Genomic DNA, 20906 nt, shown 5'->3' with positions numbered 1-20906 from the left:
TGCAGGTAAATGTTCCTGTGGACTGAGGACCTAGTTAGGTATCAGGCTTTCATCACATGGCCTCATTCGGACATTCACCTCAGTGTGTTACTGGGGAGGTAGCAGGAGTAAGTCTGGAGAATGTTAGATTATCTGGTGATCAGTCTGAAAGCAGCTTTAGACTTTGTTGATGTGTCTCTCAATGTTACATGTGAACATATTTTGAAACCATTTAAAAGAAAACACCCATCTCAGACAGCACCTTCATAAAAGCGTCTTTATTTGGAGGATGAGGTCATATGAAGTCACTGCATGTTGCTGGACTGAGAGGACAGAAGCATTTAGCAGATACACTTACAGCAGCAAGTTACTGGTCAAAAAAAGAGCAACCAATCACGACAAGGTTGTTAAGCTTAAAAATAAACCAAATAAATAAAAAAAGGAATCTGTCTTTCTCTGATGTCACCGTGTCTGCAAACCAGTCACAGTGAAACCGGTGAGTCTGTGGACTCGACTCCAGCGGAGTCCGTCCCTATGGTCAGTGAACGGCGCAGGTTCGATCTCCATCATGAAGGCAGAGGGTTTTATGGAGAGCAGCGAAGTGGTCGGTGCCTCTGGGTACTTGAAATATTTTAGCGTCATGGACACAACCATGTCACAACTGTGTTGACGAGCACCCAGAGAGCATTTCAACAGGAAACAGCCATGAAGTCGAACTGAAATTAAAGGAGACATTTCACGCTCAAAATTTAGGTTCGTTATTTTAACTAAAACTACTTAAAAAGTTTCTCATGCTCTAATGGTCAGTAAAAAAACGTCACTATCCTCAAAACTGTCCATCGCTGCAGCTCCTCTTTTCAGCCTCTGTCTAACAGACTTGGTTTTATTGTTGTTTGTTTTTTTTATTTTCATTTCATAAATTGTGCACATAAATTAGTTTGCTTTTCTCAAGGCCACCTGCTGGACTGAATATGTAAAAAAACTGATTCTAATTTTATTTTCCTGCATAATTACTGCCCCTGCTTTAAACAGTGGATGTCGTCAGTGGACGTCTTCACTGTGAGCTTTGACAACAGTGAGAATATAAAGGCGAACGACAACGCAGCTCCACAAAAGTGAAGACAAATTACCTGGATCGCTCCCTGGTAGCTGGCTGCAGTAAAGTTTATAAACCGTGCCTCCTCCATGTTAGCAGAGGAGACGTGGACCAAACTAAAGAAATGATATTTCACATTAAAAAAAGATTAATATTCTAACACATTAGGCACTTCTCCGAGTTCAAGAGTTCGGTTTCCTGGTGAGTTTGGTTTTTGTTAATTATTTGATGCTATTGGTCGCGATTGGTCGAACGTGTGCATCAGCAAGACCTTAACACCACAATCAGTCACCAGAGCGAGATGGCAGCTCCTGTATCCAGGGTACTTTGGCTTCATTTTTGTACAGCAGGGGGGAAGTGGAGACACGTCGTCCATTTTTATTTACGGTCTATGGCTTTGACAGCGACTGGCAAAAGGGTTTTATAAATTATGTGAGTGTTTTATTTTAATCTGAGTGGTTGTCGGTGTTTCTTGTTTTTGTGTTAATCTCTTTGGACCTTGCCGTTGACTCCTCCCCTCAAGTTGCCATGGAAACAGTCTTGTAACTTTTGAGATTTTGTCGATAAAGAAGATTATTTTTTAGTGTTGATTCAGCCGGGAAGCTGTAGCTCCGCCCTGTGAGTTCCTGCACCAGCTGCCAGGTTCGTCTTTTGTTAGAGGATGCAAATAAAAAAAGAGGCAAAGAGGCGAGAAATGAGAGAAAGTCGTAGGAGGCACAGACAGAAACCATGATAGCACCATGGAAGCTCCACCCACATAGGTGAACGAGAGGCATGCTGGGAAAGAGGGGACTTCTTATCCAAAAAAGGTTATTTTACAGTCGTCCACAGAGCATCAGGGGACATGATTATTAGTTATTCCAGTAAATATTTCCAGTATTTTACATGTTTTGATCCAAAATGTGCCGTTTAGAGGAGGCTGATCCTTCACTACAACAAGTGGGGAAGCTTTCAGAGCGGAGAGGCTGATGGGTAATGTAGTCTGATGTAGATAAACAGCAGCAGTAAGAACTCGCTGCAGTGATCCTTTCTTGGCTCGGGGACAACAAATCGTAGGTCTCGCTGCAAATGAATGAGCAGCCCTTCATCAACAAGCTTCGTCGAGGCTGCTCGGCCATCCATTAGCAGTCCTGCGTGGCCCTGTCCAACTCTTCATCCTGCTGCCCCACCTCCTCTTCCTCAACCTCCACCTCCACCTCCTCTTCCACTTCATCCTCCTCCTCCTCTTGCTCTTCTTTCTCACTCAGTTCCTCTCCGATCACATCAAGCCTTGACTCCTGCACGTTCAGCACCTCGTCGTCCTCATTATGGGGCCCCGCCCCCTGCAACTGCAGCCGCCGCTCTTCCACCAGCAGGAGGCGCTCTCTGACGCCCTCCGCTGCTGCTGCCGTTTCGCTGGGACTTCCAAAGTACTGCTCGCTCCTGAAACGAGGATAATTTGAGTTAGGAGTGTGTATGATATATGACCAAAGTGTGTGTGTTGTAGGTGTGTGTGTGTGTGTGTGTGTGTGTGTGTGTGTGTGTGTGTACCCATCAGGGAAGATAACAGGTGTGGTCAATCTGTCCAACAGAGTTTTCCCAGAGGAGTCGACCTCATCCAGAAACTCGGCCTCGACACATTCCTGCTGTAAAACCTGAAACAGTGAAAACACACGTGCTGAAGTCAGATTTAGATTTTCACTTTGACTGCAACATTGTGAGAGGGTGTCACAATTTCATCAGCTGCTCCAGATGACCGGTCACATTGACTTGATGTCAGCAGGTCGCCGTTTATTTAAACTTCCACCCGACCCACAGGTCCGCTGCTGTTAACACCTGACACATGAAGTCTGTGTCTCACCCTCTCGGCGGCGGTGTGGAAGTTCAGAGCCAGCTCCAGTCTCTGTTGCCTCTCCTCGCCGCTGACGCTGAACTGTTTCCACACTCGGTTGAGTCTGGGCAGAGTATCTCCAGACGAGCGCGTCGTACAGCGCAGCGACTGACAGAGGACGACGGTGGCCTGCAGCAGCTGACGACCATAATCATAAGTGCTCTGAAGACAAGCAGAGAAACAGAGTAGTCAGGTGAGCTTGCACCTCTGCCAGCAGCCCGACAGTTTCAATAATTCAATTCAATCAAACTTCACACGCTCATAGAGGTTCTGACGTTAATTGCGGGAGTGAATTATTAATCGAAGCTGCTCCGATCAGTAATTTAAATAAACAGAGCATCGTCTGACTGAATGTAGTGAAGAAGTGTCTCACCTGAGCAACGTCCACAAACTTCCTGTGTTTGTCCAACATGGTCCTGGTCTCTTGAGAGTCGTCTCCCAGTCGGACATGAGTCTTCAACAGGGCGTCCAAAAGCTCGCCAAGCCACTCTACTGACTGAGAGCAGACACACACACACACACATGTCCTATCAATACAGGAGGTGCCTGTGCGTGCGTCTGTGTGCGTCTGTGTGTGTGTGTCTGTGTGTGTGTGTGTGTGTCTGACCTGCAGAGCGTCTTCTTCACATTTGAACAGTTGGACCATCTGTAGCATCTTCAGCCTCCTCACATCCACCATGTCCTCACACCTACAAACCACACACACATTATATGATTTCAAATATATAACTTAACTTTGTTACGAGTCCTGTTAGCGCCCCCCAGAGACTCCAGTGTTCATTACAGCAACAAAATAAAAAAAGTTGTGATGATTGAATTCTCAATAATTCACTTGCATCGGAGCTAAAATATAAAGTTTGTCTCGGGTTGCCACTAAATGAAAGGTCATGGGGTCATTTAATATTCAAACAGCAGGAGTGGGAACCTCTGTTTGCGGAGCTGCATCTCGTCCATCACTGCCTGGATGTGCTGGACGTTGTCTTGCTGTTCTCCTGCTGGACTCTCCGTTTCCTCCAGAGACCACTGAGGCTGGCTGCACATCTGCTCCAGCAACAACGCCCCCTTCTGACGCAGAGAGGTAAGACCTGCCTCTGGAGGTAGAGAATGTGTAGATGTACTTAATAAATGATAGAAAAAGGTGAAAACATGAGTGGTTGAGGGGGAAACAGCACGAACCGACAGTTTGCAGCTTCTCCTCCAGCAGTTTGAGGTTTTGTTGAATTGAAGCTCCGTCGGCCGGAGCCACATCAGCACAGAGCATTCCCAGTAAACCGTCCAACTGCTGAGACAACTGCAGAGGAGACAGAAAGCTGTGATCGCTCGGAAAACATCACAGAGCTCTCGCTGAGGGGTGGATATTACCCATGATCCCCGGCTTTCTGAACCAGAACAAATCCCAACTGTTCTACATATTTCAAACGTTTTTAAGCATTTAGCTCCGCTCCACTGTAGGGTTCGTAGCATACAGCTTTTTAAATACGTTTTTTTTACGCCCTGGTAGCGACTCAGTGTCGGGAAGGAAAAACATGGTACAAGAACACCTCTACTCTTGAGGACTGTGTGTGTGTTACCTCCTGTGTGGTGCTGTGGAAGCCCTGCGCCGCCTGCAGGACGTTCTGCCGGTTCTCCAGCTGAGCCGCCTGTCGGTAGCAGACGTCGCTGAGCTGCTGCTGCAGCGACTTCAGCTCCACCACTTCCTCCTCCTCCCCGGCATTGAGCAAGGCAGCGATCTGCTGGTTCAACTCCACGTACACCGCAAACCACTCCTGTACACACACACACACACAGTGATACAGAATCAGAATCACATACACTATCAGGTCTCTTCAGTTAACTTCCTGCTAAAAGACAAACTCAGATCTGTATTTAACCACAACTCAGATTTAGCCCTCGTCAAATGGTCGCATGTGTGTGTGTTCAGTGTGTTGCATTACACTGTGCTGGCTCTCGATCTCCTCGTGTTTCTGCTGCAGGGCCTGAGCCGCTCGAATCGAGTCTCCGATCGCCTGATGAGTCTTTAACAGCTCTGACCCTGGACCCTGCAGCCAGGTCACCACCTGAGAGAGAGACAAACAGAAATCCATGTTCACACTTAATTCATTACATCAGAGAAATGGGACGAAGTATTTCAGGTGTTCGTCAAAAAAACAAAAAGTGCCATTTTCTCCTTAGACAACGAAGAAAATATTTGTTTTTTTGAGTATAAAGCCTGTTTGCACAAAAACGTAAAATGACAAGTTGACTCCAGTCAGTGAGGATTCCCATTCATCCAGGTCAAGGTTATGAAAGACGCTTCATTCAGTGTCCGTGTTGCAGTGCTGCAGACCAACCAGCAGGAGGCCCTCAGGCTCTACCTCTCTCTGTGGTGGTGTTCACGTGATACCACATCATGATTTAATAACGTTGACTCTTCATAAACCTTTTCTTTCATGAAAAGTTCATATCATATTAAAATCACAGTTTTTATAATCAAACCAATGTTGTTGTTTACATTAAACTAATTTATATGATGAGCTCAAAGATGACGACAGTTGAAACAAGAATCAGATTTAGAAATCGTCCAAATCGAGGCAGTGGAGGTGGAGCTGCCACATTTGACCACTACACCCACATTGTTAACACTCCGTGTACCAAGTGTATGTCCCAACAGCTGCCTGTTCAAAATGTAAAACACTGTGACAAGTAAACTAAGCTTAATGTGCAGAATCAGTGGAATTTAAACTTTCACTGACACTGTATCTGGGAACACATTTATTATGCTGCTTTTACAATTTAAGCCTTTTATTTTATTATTTTTATTGTATTTTATAAAACTGCATTACTCGGTATAAACTTTATAATTTTATTTCAATACAACGACTTAATTTATTATCGTTATATTCACTTTATTCTAAACAATTTTATAATGTACTGTAATCTTGACCTGGCACAAGAATTTCCTTCAGCATTAATAAAGTATTTTCTTATTCTGGTTTATTTTAAAATTAATTAAAAATTAATTGCATGTGTGTTTGTCTGATACAAATAAAAATCATCATGATTTAGATTTTATCATGAGTTGTGGCTCAAATGTTCACCAAACAGTATAATACAGAGCAACATCTGGAACAGTCTATCCAGATGTACACGTATACTGTATTTATCAGGTCAGTAATGCCTTGAAGAGCTCACACACACACACACACACACACACACACACACACGGAGACACAGTTCGATCCAGAACTAGGCCACCCCCCCACTTCAAATCCTCCAGGCTAGTGACCGATATGTTAAGGTTACTATGACAACCCCCGGCTCATCTCATCTCCAAGACAGTCGTCCTACCCATCAGCCCCTGCGGCTGCACATGAACCCCAGTAAACCCAGTAGAGTCTATGTCTGCAGAGGAGCCCGGACAGAGCGGCTCACTGACACCGTTTCTGAGGGTCAAAGGTCAAAGGCTGGATGATGAAACACTGAAGACACTGAAAGACGAGGATTCAGTATCAAATCATAAAATACTCACATTTGAGAAGTTAGAAACAGAAAGTATTCTGAATTTTACCTTTAAAACAGACTCAAATGAGTATTCCATTATATAAAAACATTACAGATTGTTTTTTAGCCGACTAATTGATTAATCAACCAATCGTGTGTGTGTGTGTGTGTGTGTGTGTGTGTGTGTGTGTGTGTGTGTGTGTGTGTGTGTTACCTGCATGACCTTGGTGTGGATCTCATCCAGCTGGGTGCGTTTGTTTCGCTGCCTGCAGAGCTCCTGGTATCGGGTGTACTGCTCCCTGAGTGAGTCGAGCAGCTTCATCACCTGAGGCTGAGCCAGCAGCTCCTCCTCCATGGGACGCCAGGTCGGACCTGCAGGTCAGAGGTCAGAGAGCGGTCAGGAAGAGGTGGGGTTACAGGCTGGTTAGAGTCTGGTTACAGAGATGCTACAACAAGCCACTGTGACTTTGCCCTGGAGCAGCTGACTGACTGCATTCAACAAGAAAACTGTAAAGACGACACTTCAGACGTCACCCCTCGACCGACAGCTGCTTCCTCACCTCCCTGTCCTCCTCCTCCTCCCTCTGAGCCGTTAAACCGACGCTGCTGCAGCTCTGACAGCAGCTCATGACCTGCACACAGACACACAAAGGGGAGAGAGGGCTGGTTTAGAGATTGAAGAGCCTGTTATAAAAGCATCAGAAACAATAACACATCAGTGTTTGTGTACACGCTGTTAGATAATGAAAGGAGCTGGTGGAGGGAGGAGGGTGGTACCACAAACAAAGACTCCTTTCACCTCTGCCCAGCAAACACACAGACACAGGCCGCTCAGCACAGTGAACCAAGCCATCCACCCAACCATCCATCCATCATCCACCCACCCATCCATCATCAGCACGTTCATGACGTTTCTAACAGGCACCAGCCTCAAAACTGGAAAAACAAACAGAATACAAATATCTCGAGGGGTCGTACATGTAGATGTAAGCTAACAAAGACACGTGATCTCCGCAGCAGAAGTCATACCTTATGACCAGCCTCATGCATTCGGGCCCCACCCCTCACCTGAACCGTCACATGTGCATGTCTGACGGGTTTAAATGAGAGAAGATGATAGTTACCAGTCTGAAGAACAGTCTCCGGGTCAAAGGACGGTAAGAGGGCGGAGTCAGCTGATCTGCAGAGAGCGGACAAGACAAACACCTTGTAGTTTTGTGCGTTTGTGTACGTTTGTGTGTACGTTTGTGTGTACGTTTGTGTGTACGTTTGTGTGTACATGTGCGTACTTTTCCTTGTCCACCGAACTGCTCTTGTCACTGTCATTGATGATCGACAGCTCGTCCAGCAGCGACGTCGACTCTTTGGTGAATTTCTCAAAAACCTGAATACGAGATGAAACCAGACTTGGTGGCAGGTTACCATGACAACAAGCATTTTTTAGTCGACTATCAAATACATGGATTTATTCAAATGAAATAATAATGACCAGTCTCTTGTTGAGCCAGTCGCTGTGGTCGTAGTCCAGACTTCCTCCAAAGTCATCTGTCAGCTGACAGGGCTCGATGTAACGGGTCAGCTTATTGGCCGAAACCAGGATCACCTGACACCGAAAACAAAAACACAGGAAGCACATATTAATCACACAACGATAAAGTGCAAGAACATGTTTATATTCTCCTCCTAAACGTGAACTCTGATTCCTTTTTTCAGCCTCGTGAATATGACGTGTTCACGAGGACGTGCAGATTCATGACATGTATTAGATTTATTACGAATCCAACGATACGATGATCACCACGTGTACGGTATTGAAGAAACCACAAACGTTTCCCTCTTTCTCATGTTGGCTCCATCAGGACGCCTGGAAGCCACAGTTGGCTAAAGGCAGCTTTGGGTGTGGCAAGTGTCTCCAGCGCTGTGTCACCAGAGCGTAAATACCTCAAACATCAGCGCACTGATCAAGATAAACCGTCATTGTCTCACAAAGAGAAACATTCTGGAGAGATAAATTAAAGCAGGGATCCCACTGACTCGTTTGAACCTTTACTAAACTATTACTCACTAAAATGATATCAGACCCATCAGCTCCTGACTATGAGGAGCCATGTTGGACATGGAGAGCACCACGTGTGTGAGTGACGCAGCTCAGACACAGGAGCTGGAGGTTGACTCATTTTAACTTCTTTATAAACAGAGTCCACAACCTTTTATTCAACCTTTAAACAAACTCAAATTGTACAGGCATTTTTTTAAAACCACCTCTTTGCTGTTTCAAACATCAGCACTGATCACAGATTTTATTTCAAGTGTTGCCTCAGTCCATCATCCAAACAGTTCCTGAATCACAAGACAAACTTGTGCTCGTGAAAAGCCTGTGAGCTCATCTTTCTCTTCTGTAGAGAAAAAAAAAACAAGTTTAACCTTCGCCGGTCCCTTTAAACAAAATCCTCAAGAGCTCTGAACGACATTTCTATGAGATTGTTTTACAAATACCTGGACAGTCAGACAGCTGGTGGCAAGTGTGTCTCCCAGTTGCCACGGCAGCAGATTCTCAGTGTATGTGTGTGTGTGTGAATGTTAGGTCAGACGTTAGGACAGCTGTACAACCCACACCCCACACACACACACACAATCCATAGTTAAGATGAGTCACATTTCAACACAGTGACTGGAATCTCCCCTCCAGCAGCTGTGTGTGTGTCTGTGTGTGTGTGTGTGTGTGTGTGTGTGTGTGTGTGTGTGTGTGTGTGTGTGTATAGTAAGTGAAGACACCGTGAACTATAACAGAATTAAACTAGAAGTAGACTCAGAGAGCAGATACCTCTGCTCAGGCTAACGCCCTATCACACCATGTTAAAGAGAGTGGAAAAATTATCCTGGATCCGCCCGTTCATCCAGATCTGCTCCAAAATGGAACAGATTCTTGGGTCCTGCCGCACAACTCCACAAAAGTTCATGAAATAGGTTCAGTAGTTTCTCAGTTATCCTGCTGACAAACAGTCAGACAGAATGAAAACATAACGCCCCTGGCAGGGATGTGAATAAACTCAACCGCAGCATATTTTTTTAATCAAAGCACCAAATATTTCTTCTTCACAAAAAATGATTCTGCATCCAAACAACCCGACAAACTCCATGTTTATGAGCTCGCAGCTTTCACAAGAGCAAACACGGACGTCGTGAGAAGTTTAATGAGACGCTGACTCATCTCATGCATTCACACTGTTGGAGTTCTTCAGATGAGGATAAATAATCTCAGCTCTCACGGTGATGATCCATATGAAGCTACAATCGAGTTACCTACACAACCGGCAACTTGCTGGGGTTACCACGGCAACGGTGGTAGCCGTTCAGCCAACATGGGTGTAAGAATCTGGGTCACAGTGCCGACTGATCTCTGTCAGTAAAACCATCTGTTATAATAGAAGAGGAGGAGGCTAGCTGAATATCACACAGACACACAACACACAGACACACACACACACACACAACACACACACACCATCGATCCTGGCTCAGGTTTCCAGCAGCACTCAGGACGGATAATGATGCTCAGGGCTTTTATATTAGTCTCTGTTTGATATCAAGTAACAATACAATCAATGACTGTGTGTGTGTGTGTGCGTGTGTGTGTGTGTGTGTGTGTGTGTGTGTGTGTGTGTGTGTGTGTGTGTGTGTCTCTCTGCTAGAAACACAAACACTGTTTCTCCCCTTTTCTATGATGGGAGAGTTTTCGAGTGGCCTTCCAGAGCAGCCAATCAAAACGGACATGTGAGCTGCAAGTAAGTGTTGGAACAACCGACCGACAGTGAAATTCTTCAGGCAGACGATGAGCTCTTCAGAGTCACCATGGCAACAAAGTTTGCGCCTTGTTGTTCTTAAAACTTGACCGTGTGGTGAAGACTCAAATCTCAGGTCAAGTTCCTGCAGCAGAAGCAAGAACCAGACATCTAGAGATGCAGTTCTGGACCGTGTTTGAGCCTCGTTCACTTTGACTCACAGGAGAGAGTCAGTCTCCTCTCAGAGCTCCAGAGATCAGTGAGCATGAGTGTGGAGGAGACTCACCTCGAAGCCCAGACGATCTTTCTCCTTCCAGAAACAGAAATGTGTGACCTTCTTGTCCCAGAATTCATCTGGCTTCACCACGCAGACCAGCGACACCTCGGCTGGGATCACATTCTGAAACAGCAACAACAGCGGAGTTTGATTGTGCCGACAGAATAATGAAGGTCGTCATGTACGGAGGGGCGTTAAAACATGTTGGTACCTGCAGCATGAGCACCACGGTCTTCACAATGTTCCACTGAGACTTGCGTCCGTCCACGATGACGGTGAAACCTCGGGCCTTACACTTCGCACTGAGAGAGAGAGAGGGGAAGCATTTTACAGAACGAGGTCATGATGCGATAAGTTGTAATAAAGTGGAATCATCCTTTAAGCCTTTTCTAGAACATCTGAACATGGAGTCAGAAGCTGGAGCCAAGAGCCGAGTACAAATCAGCAAATATGTCCAGAGGCTTTAAAACACAGACACACACCAGAAGGTCACTGCTGCTGCTGCATGCATACGTGTGTGTGTGTGTGTGTGTGTGTGTGTGTACCTGGGGATGCTGAGAAGGTAGTCCAGTGTGGCGCTGAGCTCCTCCATGCTGGTCTGATCTGAACTGAGAGGTATGGTCAGGATCAGACCACTACGCCGGTCTTTGCCCCCTGAATAAAAACAGACAAGGAGGAAGAAATGTCACGTATGGAAAAAAGATATCTAACACGTGTAGGCATGTGATCTCATATTTAGTTTCTGATTGTGTGTGTGTGTGTGTGTGTGTGTTGTACCTGACAAAAAGGCCAGCTTCTTCTTGAGGATGGGGAGCATGGTGGTCGCTTCCATGGTAACGTCACTCATCTGTAAGCACATATGCAAACAATACTTAAACGTACATTCTCACAGCTGACACTGGTCCAAATGCCCAGATACTAGTCCACAATGTCTAACACCTGTCTGTATAGTGAGACACAATTTCAGCCACTAGTCCACAGGCTCATTTACTAGTCCACATAGTCAGAAGACACTAGTCCACATAGTCAGAAGACACTAGTCCACATAGTCAGATACTGGCCCACAGGTTCTGACACCAGTCCACGATTTCGGAAACAAGCCCAGATACTAGTCCACATAGTCAGACACTAGTCCAGCAGGCTTGGACACTAGCCCACATGCCCCAACACCAGACTGTAATTTCAGACTTTGGAAACTTTGACAAAGAATTTCATAATTAAAGTTCAATTATTCCCTTAAACCAGTTTTCAGAATAAAACCTGATATTTGATATTTGTCATCAGAATCATTTCTGATCTGTTGGTGTTATCTTCTTTACTCGCAGAGGTGACGGCAGCAGTGTTTGTCTAGTTGCTGCAGCAGCAGTCAGTCCTGCAGCATGGCTCCATCTTCCTCCTCCTCCTCCTCTTCCTCCTCAGCCTGTCTGCGGCCTGGCTCGGCCTGGCTCGGCTCGGTTAGTCTCGGCCTGGCTCGGCTTGGTTCGGCTCGGCCCACAGACACAATGACCTACATTCAGTAGCGCCCCCAGGCTGCGGCTTCTGTGCCCCCCCCCCCCTGACCCCAGACTCCATCCACTCAGCATCGACAACTTCAGAGATCGATCGGTATCAAGTATCGATCTTTTCTCACCTTCCACTCAAATCAGCTGCATTTTATATTGTCTCGGGTTTTTTTGTTTCCTCCTCCTCTCCTTCTTCTTCTCCTCTTCTTCTCCCTGCAGCTCCTCCTCTTCCTCTTCCTCCTCTTCCTCCTCGGGCTGATGGATCAGCAGATAGTGAGAATATGTTCCATTAATAACAAACAGTGGAGCTGCAGCTTCTTCTTCTTCTTCTTCGCTGCTAACAACAGTGAAACACAGAGAACAGGCGGAGGAGCCGCGAAGCTCAGCGACATAGAAACACATCCGGTGAAGCGACATTCAAAATAAAGGCCCGGATGAACCACGGTAGCATGGCCGGATAAAACTCCTGGGTGGAGGGGGGGGGGGGGGGGGGGACCCCACTGTTCATTTATACAGATGCCCAGAATTATTATTGAATTATTAGCGTATTAGTCAAGTGATCTCAAACGTTTTGCCTATTGTGATTTTTTTTTCTTCAGCAGCAAAAATGTCAGATATTTCCTGTCACTGTTATTTCTAATGCAAATACGATTTAAAAAAAGAGAGCAATGGATGTATTTAATACAGAACAATCAATCTAAAATAATCATGATGGAAACAACTTATAAATGTGTCGATTACTTTACGTTACATTTTTACGACAATTGTTCTCAATATAATGTAAAAAGATCAGGGCCACAAGATGGAGGCCGGTGAACCTAGTTTAAATTTATATTTGATGCAGCAAACAGACGGTTGTGTGATTAGTCAGGTTCCGTATAAAGTCATATTTTAAAGATAGGCTGTAATGTTCACCGTATCGATAGACAAATTGTTGAATAAACCAATAAAATGGAGAAATGGAGATGCTGAAGTGATGATGGCATTTTATTTTGTTCGTTTGTTTGCTAAATACTCTGCTACATATTGAGATCTTTTAAAAAAAAAAAGTATATATATTTTCACCATGCTCTTGTTCTGAAGGCCTGTTTGCTTCCTTCCCGGTAAAATCCCGTTCAGCTTCATAAACCTTGAGCCGTGTTTCCGGGGCGGGGCCACAGTCAAACAAACCGCGCCCCATGCAATTCAGACCGGTGAGGCGTTCATGAAACCTCAGAAACTGGAAAATCTGCCTTCACGATTCAAATTATTTTCAGTAAGTATGTTTAATAAAAATGATTAAAAAACGATAAACGAGACAATCGTCATCATTATTATTGTATATTGTGTATTTCACTGCTCAGTTTACATACAAATAGACGCAAAGGACTTATATCTGATTTATTCATTCACACATCACAATAAATAAATACACAACTTTCTGTTTGTCTTAGTCATACTTGTAAAAACCAAACACATCAATAAAAACACAAGGATATTTTCAAGTTTATATCAAAACGCGTTACTGCTGCTACGATAAGAGGCCAAAACAAATTTTGCCTGGAGTTTTGAACAAGATTGACACCTATTGTTCATTCATATTCATATTAAATCCTCATTCACAATTCACGTTTCTTTCCTCTCTCATACTGACACTGTCACATTTATGTTTATCTATTTCCTTTCAAACCGGTCGAGGCCGGCGGTCGTCCACCCCGAGTCCGACTTTCTGAGGTTTCCTGCTGTCAAACGGGAGTTTTTATTCCTGTCTTCTCCACAGTGCTCACCTGTTGTCAGATCTGTTGAGCTTCTCTCTAATATAATACTTTAAGGTCTCGAACTCACTCTGTAAAGTGCCTGCGTTGGTTAGGATTTGGCCCTGTGTATGAAACTGCAGAAACTGGATACACAGAGAGTAGAGGCATCTGCTGCGTGGTTTTAAATGATCAATTAATTGGAAAAGAATACATTCAGTTTCTCGGTTCACCTTCACTTAGTGACGTTTGGCATGACCTTCCCTTATGGAAGTACAATAAACTAATTCATGAAGTGTCAGTGAATGCATCACAGCAAGGCCCTGCAGGCCCTCTCCCAGTGTTCACACGTCACCACCTAGAGGACACAGAAAACTGCACAACTGACAAAACCTGATTTCTAAAATGAGGTGCTGGAGTTTAGGTTTGTGTGAAGTCTGAAGTTTTCTGTGTGTGTTTGTGTGTCAGGAGTCTTAAAGGCGAGTCGTGCAGATGATCTCAGGTGCAGTGAGCTGAACTTTAGATTTCCCATCATCCTTTGACAGAGGGTTGGAAGTCCATGGCAACCGGAACCTGGAAGACAGATTAAAAGACGAGCATTCAGACTCCTGTTCTTGTGTCTGCTGTTTGTTTTCATGTATCCAATGGTGGATTCCTGCTGCCTGTAGTTTTTTTTTTTTTGAAACTTGAAGTTATACAAAGTGCCAACTAATAATTGTTTTGAAATTTGGTTACAATGAACTGTTCCCAGGTCATTTGTATGATTCATATCAAGGCCTTGGTATTGGCCGACAATAAAACAACACGTTAAGATTTCAGTAATGTGAAAGTGCAGACTGACCTTTGTGTGAGCGCCATCTGTTGGATGGTGTCAGGAAGCGGCTGCCTGAATGTCTCGGGCAGGAAGACGCAGAGAAGAACACTGAGCACCGACAGAGAACCCACAACAATCCACGGCAGGAACTGATAGAAGACAGCTGGAGAAAAAAACCCACATCAAATCAGATCAGAGTGACTTCATTCAAAATGTGTCTGATACAGAATTAGGTCAAATTACAAAGTAAAGTCTCACTTACATCTATAGTGGTATTGATCAGTGATCAAGTAATTTTGGTTTCAATTGATTTGATTTGAGATATCTCTCTGACACCCTCCCAACCATTTTAATTTTCATTCTGACAGTTTCTATGTCTTCAGAGGTTCAGAGACAAACATCTCAAATTCTCAGCATGTAAAACCGAAACAATTGAGATAAAACTGAGGGCGACAGAAAGAACATCTGAGAGAACATATTTAATCATTTGGGTGAATGGACACTTTAAAAACCTCCCCTGGAAACACATCGGATACACAATAGGACATTTGTAATGCAACTGATCGTGTTGCTTCTACAAGATGTATTTTGATTCTGTGTAAACACAAAAAGTCAAACAAAATATATAAACTTAACACATGAACAAGTTTTTTTTAAACAAATCGTAAACTTTTGCCAAGACTATTCTTCATCTGACACAATCTACAGAACGATGAAAGAAGTGAAAGGTCTCACCCAGCTGCAGCAGGTACGGAGAAACAGAGGATCCCACTCTGGAGAACATGGCACAGGATGACATCGCTGTGTTCCTGATGACTGTGGGCAACAGCTCACCAGAGTACACGTACAACACCCCGTTACCAGCCAGGATGCCAAATTTACCCAGCAGCACAAGGAACAAGGTGAGAGCTGGATGACCTGCAGAGAGAAATAAACGTTTCCTGAAGTTACAAATCAAGAACTACAATCATTTTCTCATCGACGTCTACAGAAAAAGACAAACCAGTGGAGTCGCCCGCTGCATTAGCCAATTCTCTGATTGTTGCTAACTTATACTCTAACTTATACTCTATCATATTTGTCTTACTCACTGTGCTGAGTGACCTGAATGAGGAGCAGCGCCACTGACCCCAGCAGGGTGAAGCATATAAACGACAGGCGACGAGGAAGTTTGCGCACTGACAGCCAGACGGCAACGTATGCTGGGATCTCAACTGTCGACAACAGGAAGTAGTTCAGGTAGGGGTTTCCGTAGAGGCTGGACAAGTTGAATGACACCCCAAAGTAGCTCACACTCACAGAAAACCTGCAATCAACCAGAGGACACGGCTGAAATCTGTTGTCCTGTTAGCAACAATGTGAATGTAAAGGTCAGAACATGCTAGTGGTGGAGCTCGACAGTGGAAAAGTTGCGGCGTCATTAAAATCTTAAGGGTTTATCCTCTGGAGAACATGTGATCAGGAAATGTCTGAACAGCTTGTGTGAGATTGGAGGATTTGTCTTGGGGGACAGGTACAGGCTCAATAAAATAATTTGTAGTCATCCACAGTAGATTTTATGGAAATGGACGACTAGCTGTTAATGGACAACCAACTAGTACAGAATAAAAGAGGAAAGCTCCTGAAAATATATATAAATAAAAAAGCGCTTTAAATCACCAGATGATCCACAAAATGAGCGTGATGAGTCGAATATTTGAGGTCTTCAGCAGGTCCAGAATGCTGTAGGAGTCCGCTTTCTGGTTTGTCTCCTTTTCAACCTGTGGAGAGACAGAATCTGCAGTTGAACAGCCACTGTCCTCTAGAGCGTAAGAAGACACTGAGGTGTGAGGTACTTACGTTTGCTGAGGCGAAGATGACATTTGGAGGTTGCACTTGGTTCTCTACAGCCGCTGACCTCAGCACAAGTTCTGCTTCCTGCAAACGCCCACGAGACAGCAACCAGCGAGGGGACTCCGGAATCAGCCTGGAGGCCAGTCAAGCAAAAAATATCTCAACACTTGACAGTAGTTTATAATCTAATGAGATTTATGAGATTATTTATTATTATTATTACTGTCTCCACACCATTTGTAAAGTAGACTGCTGAATATGCACTTTTATACATAAAGATGGATGACATGACAGCGCCCCAGAAGAGACGCAGAAGTGTCGGTCATGTTAAGTTTGTTCAAATGTTCATTTTTGTTCTTTATTATTTATTTGATGCTGTAAAAACGTGAGAGACTGAGTCACTGGTCATCTTACCACCAAAGGGGGATACAGGCCACACCAGGCACAGCTAAGATCAGTGACAGGTATCTCCAGTGTCTGACCAGGTAGGCGGTGCCGGTCAGAAGGACCATGGAACTCACATAGGAGATAGGAAACCCAAGGCTGGTGAAGATAACTCTGGTTGAACCAATCAGGATCTCTGAACCTGTGGAGGAACCGCTATGATTAAAAGTAATACAGTCGTACATATAAAGTGTCCAGTTCACCTTTTAGTGATTCTGTTGTGAGATGGAATATAAGATAGTATATTTGTTACTGTGACTCCAGTGAGATCAACAATAGACACACAACCAGTGGAGAGGGTGATAAGGGTCAGAGACCACAGTGTCCTGAAAATGAAAGTAATCCTTACCCAGTACAAACCCAACAATGAAGCTGGCAATCTGACCCATGCCCAGCATAAAGAAGAGCACAGTGAAGACGGGCCAGGACGGAGCGAAAGTCAGAGCGCAGCTGAAGATGCTGAGCATGACCAAGCTACCGAATAGAACAGGCTTCCTGCCAAACCTGAAAAACCAATACAACAGAGCGGTGTCAGTAACAACGAGAGAGACCCTGACGGAGGAAGACTGTTGGCACTTCCTGTGACGTTCATCCAAATTAGCGGCAGATGTCCTGAACCATGAAGACCTCTGAATTTTAAATGTCCAGGGAAGCTCGGTAGCTGTGGAGAGGATCGACTATGGTACAGTTTGACCTGAAACTGAAAAGTACCTGTCAGCCATCTGTCCGAAGATGAAGCATCCGCACAATCCGCCCAGGAAGTAGACGAGAGAGGACAGAGGCTGTTTCCACTGGTCCCTGCACACCAGGTCAAACTGGAAGACAAGGAGGTCTGTCTGTTAGTTAGCAGGATTACCTATAATAACCTATAACTTTAATTTTAATTTTTTAGAACTTGCAGAAAATCAGGAGTAAACTCCACAGTAATGTTAGTACAAGCAGTAGTTCAGTACCTCTGTGACTACAGTAGACTGGTAGTACTCAGTACTGTAGGTCCATCCATCTTTACAGTCCTCCTGCTTCAGGTGGGAGAGGGCCTCTGGGCTTAATCCCAGCACAGACTGGTTCTGCACCAGGTCCAGCTCATACCGGCTGCAGCTGCTCCTCTCCGACTGCCCGACCCCCTGCAGACAACAATTAACTTATTATCAAATAAAGTATTTTTAAACTGCTCCAAGTTCTTCACTACAAATCCATCCATTCATACAGAGTTCATATATTTAACTCTTTTTCTTTCACCACCATCAGGGAAAATTTGGGGTTCAGTGTTGGAATGCAGACTGGAGGTGCCGGGAATCGAACCATCAACATTCTGGTGTGTGGACGACCCTCTTTATCCCCTTGGGCACATTTACCGTGTTGAACAGTAACATTTACTGTAATTCAGTCCAGTTTTAAGGGACTTTATTTATCCGGATTTATACAAACGTGTATTACTGCACATTTTAAAATGAATCCAAAGAAATGATAAAAATAAAGAATATGATTTTTATATATGTAAATACGTTAATTAAAATATGGAAAAAGATCAAAATTATTACAGACAATAAATTAATTAAAATAGATTTTCCCATGAGATGATGATCATTCACTGAATCAGTTAGTTGATCACTTCAGACTCCGTCGGTCTGATTCCTGCTCTGACTGGCTCTGACCTGTACTGGGAGGCTGGCCTGAATCCAGTCCTGGCTCAGGTTGCTGTGGGCAGGGATGTGGCAGTGGTGAGGGGGGCTGGCCAGCAGGAAGATGACGGACAGGATGTTGTACCCACTCGGAACGCAGGTGAGACAGAGCAAGAAGAAGACCCTCCTCTGGAACGGGCCCCAGGTCCCCAGGAACAACACGGACTCCTCGTAGTTCTGCATGTTACTCTGATCCCTGTTTGTTGCTGTACACCTGCAGTTTATTATACTATTACCACTGACGCTGCTATCTTAAAACTACTTATGCATTTAGTACTAAAAACTATGAATCATTAAGCAATAACACAACAATGATTACAAATACTTTCTGTCACTACAAGCACAGTAACTATAAACACAGTTGTACCGGCTCTAGTATAACTTCGACTAGAATATGGTTAAAATAAAATGAGCGCTCCTGTTGTAGCAGTGTCAGCTTCTCTCTGCAGGATCACTGCGTCGTCTTTTATCCAGTCAAAAGAACTCCTCCTCTTTCTCCTCTCTAACTCCTCTCTTCCTCTCCTCCTCCTCCTCTCATCCTCCTTTCAGAAGTCTGTGCTCGTATCTCATTGTTCCCTGCAGCTCATACAAAATGCTGATTTATAAGTGGTTGAAAAAAAGGACCCGTCCACAGGTCACCAGAGAGGGACTGTTGGGCCGAGTTTATTTCTCTCTTTTTTATCCAGGTTTTTATGGCTTTGTTTATGTTTTATTGTACGTACAACACTTTCTTACTGTTTAAAAAAATGCACAATAAATGAAGATTATTATTATTATTATATTAATGCTTTGCACAAGATAAAATGTCAATTCAAATATGAAGTCACCTATATTTTCACCTATACATCCTCGTGCGTATATATATATATATATATATATATTCTCATGTTGGATACTGTTATAATGGTTTATACAGCGATATATATATAAGCAAGGTTTGCCATGTAAATGCCAAATCCCAAACATCATAACACCCGAATACAAATCAACGGGAGCTGTTATAAAATAAGGTTATGGAAGAAATTTTGTGTCAATAAGTACTGATGTCGTTAACATGCTCTCTGTTCCCTCCAGTAAACTGAGTCCACACAGTAAACTGGTTTACACTGGTTACATTGCCCTGAAGATGCCTCATCTCCTTTTAACCGGACAGTTCAGGAAACACTGAGTACAGTAAATGATCAAACCAGCTACCAGCTCCCAGTCCAGTTCAGCCAGCTCTGACGAGCTCAGCAGCAACGGTTTGTTCAGGTGAGGCCGACTCAGTGTTTTTCATCTTCTGCAGATGATTATATTTGTTGGAACGAAGGACCAAAAAAAAAAAGAAAACCACTTTGTTTAGGTGACTCATCTCCAGATACTTATTCTGGCTCAGATCACACTTCCTCCACCAAGGCGGAGCTCAGATACATATACCAACATTCTGGATCCTCATTATCTCAGCTGCTCATTGGTCGTTGTTACAGGTTGTTACTGTACAATAAAAGATCAACTCTCTAAAAATACTGTACTTTACTTCTAATACTACTTTGAGTCACAAAAACTGGACATTATCTACTTCTTGAGAAACTTCGTAGAAAAACACCACATCCCAAAATCCTAAAAATAAGTCATTCAAATCGGTTCAGTAGTTTTTAAGTGATCAAGCTAACAGACAGACAACTGCAATAAAAAACAAAACCTCCTAGAAGCATCATTAGAGGGAGAATCATAGTTGGAGACTGGACATTGACCTATAGAGTCACCTGCCTTCAGAGTCTCTCCTTCAGACTGATCAATAAAAGCAGCTCTGAGAGAAAGAGCTCATTTAAACAGTCGTTTCATTGTTAGTTCGATTGTTTCTCAGCTAAAACTATCAAAACGATTTCCACCAAACTTAGTGGAGGGATGAGACAAGAGCTGAGAAAGACCTCATTCGTTTTTGGTGCGGATCAGGACATAGGTGCGGATCCTGAGTTTTTTAGAATCTCTTTCTGTTTTGCAGTTTCTCTGCAGACTGTAAACACAACTCTTAGTTTTTGTTCTGATCAATGCTAAAGGCTAAACGCTTCTTTTTGCACGTCTCCTGTTGTTATTTTCTGTCATGACATTGAAATGTGCAGTCTGCACATTCTGAATCATCAGAGGAGGGAGCGGAGTGTGGGAGCGGGCCGGTTTCTATCAGGGCTCACCGTGTTATTTATCCAAGGCCGCCTGTGCAACATGTTGTCAATGTGTCCCTGTGGTTTAGTGACAAAGTAACTGTGTCGATCATCTACTCTCTGATAAGTGTCGGGGAGTAAACGCTCCTCCACTGAGGAGGAACAGGTCAGACGCTGTAGTTTCTGGTTTTACTCGCAGCTGTTTACATTTTTGAGGAGGGTCATTGTCAATGTGTAGGTTTAGTGCCCTCTAGTGGACAAGAGGTATTATCA

At 44.0% G+C, this 20906-nt stretch overlaps 2 protein-coding genes across 3 annotated transcripts; both read right to left on the bottom strand.

Annotated features, from left to right (window-relative positions):
• Positions 1-242: 242 nt before the first annotated feature.
• sestd1 (SEC14 and spectrin domains 1) lies at positions 243-12396 on the bottom strand. 2 transcript variants are annotated; one of them, XM_069533726.1, is made up of 19 exons: positions 12115-12396; positions 11262-11331; positions 11030-11138; positions 10696-10786; positions 10494-10607; positions 7915-8028; positions 7715-7809; positions 7550-7605; positions 6986-7057; positions 6649-6797; positions 4880-5002; positions 4517-4711; positions 4122-4236; positions 3871-4036; positions 3553-3634; positions 3319-3441; positions 2916-3107; positions 2606-2709; positions 243-2497 (listed from the first exon to the last, which is right to left on the bottom strand). In XM_069533726.1, the coding sequence occupies exons 2-19, from the start codon at positions 11329-11331 to the stop codon at positions 2197-2199; spliced, it is 2271 nt and encodes a 756-aa protein (XP_069389827.1). In that variant the 5' UTR covers positions 12115-12396; the 3' UTR covers positions 243-2196. The 2 variants fall into 2 exon arrangements, with proteins under 2 accessions (XP_069389827.1, XP_069389826.1); XM_069533725.1 differs by having other exon boundaries at positions 6640-6797; positions 12115-12395.
• Positions 12397-13352: 956 nt separating this feature from the next.
• On the bottom strand, positions 13353-18932 carry LOC109644874 (organic cation/carnitine transporter 2-like). The gene is made up of 11 exons (XM_069533721.1): positions 18466-18932; positions 17764-17934; positions 17522-17625; positions 17160-17314; positions 16781-16952; positions 16373-16499; positions 16193-16293; positions 15625-15839; positions 15269-15451; positions 14561-14696; positions 13353-14292 (listed from the first exon to the last, which is right to left on the bottom strand). Exons 1-11 carry the CDS (start codon positions 18673-18675, stop codon positions 14193-14195), a joined length of 1674 nt encoding a protein of 557 aa, XP_069389822.1. The 5' UTR covers positions 18676-18932; the 3' UTR covers positions 13353-14192.
• Positions 18933-20906: the final 1974 nt, after the last annotated feature.

The sequence above is a fragment of the Paralichthys olivaceus genome, chromosome 10, assembly GCF_024713975.1.
Source record: "Paralichthys olivaceus isolate ysfri-2021 chromosome 10, ASM2471397v2, whole genome shotgun sequence".
Taxonomy (NCBI): Eukaryota; Metazoa; Chordata; class Actinopteri; order Pleuronectiformes; family Paralichthyidae; genus Paralichthys; species Paralichthys olivaceus.
Note: the sequence above shows the minus strand (reverse complement) of the source record. Positions and strands in the feature narration are given on the sequence as shown.

Coding starts and splice junctions, on each gene's coding strand:
- LOC109644874 (XM_069533721.1), bottom strand. CDS start 18,675: ATGCAGAACTACGAGGAGTCCGTGTTGTTCCTGGGGACCTGGGGCCCG. Junction 16,953..17,159: donor CATTGTTGGGTTTGTACTGG/GTAAGGATTACT, acceptor GTTCCTCCACAG/GTTCAGAGATCCTGATTGGT. Junction 16,294..16,372: donor TCATCTTCGCCTCAGCAAAC/GTAAGTACCTCA, acceptor GTCTCTCCACAG/GTTGAAAAGGAGACAAACCA.
- sestd1 (XM_069533725.1), bottom strand. CDS start 11,331: ATGAGTGACGTTACCATGGAAGCGACCACCATGCTCCCCATCCTCAAG. Junction 4,712..4,879: donor AGATCGAGAGCCAGCACAGT/GTAATGCAACAC, acceptor GTGTGTGTACAG/GAGTGGTTTGCGGTGTACGT. Junction 2,710..2,915: donor TCCACACCGCCGCCGAGAGG/GTGAGACACAGA, acceptor TCACTGTTTCAG/GTTTTACAGCAGGAATGTGT.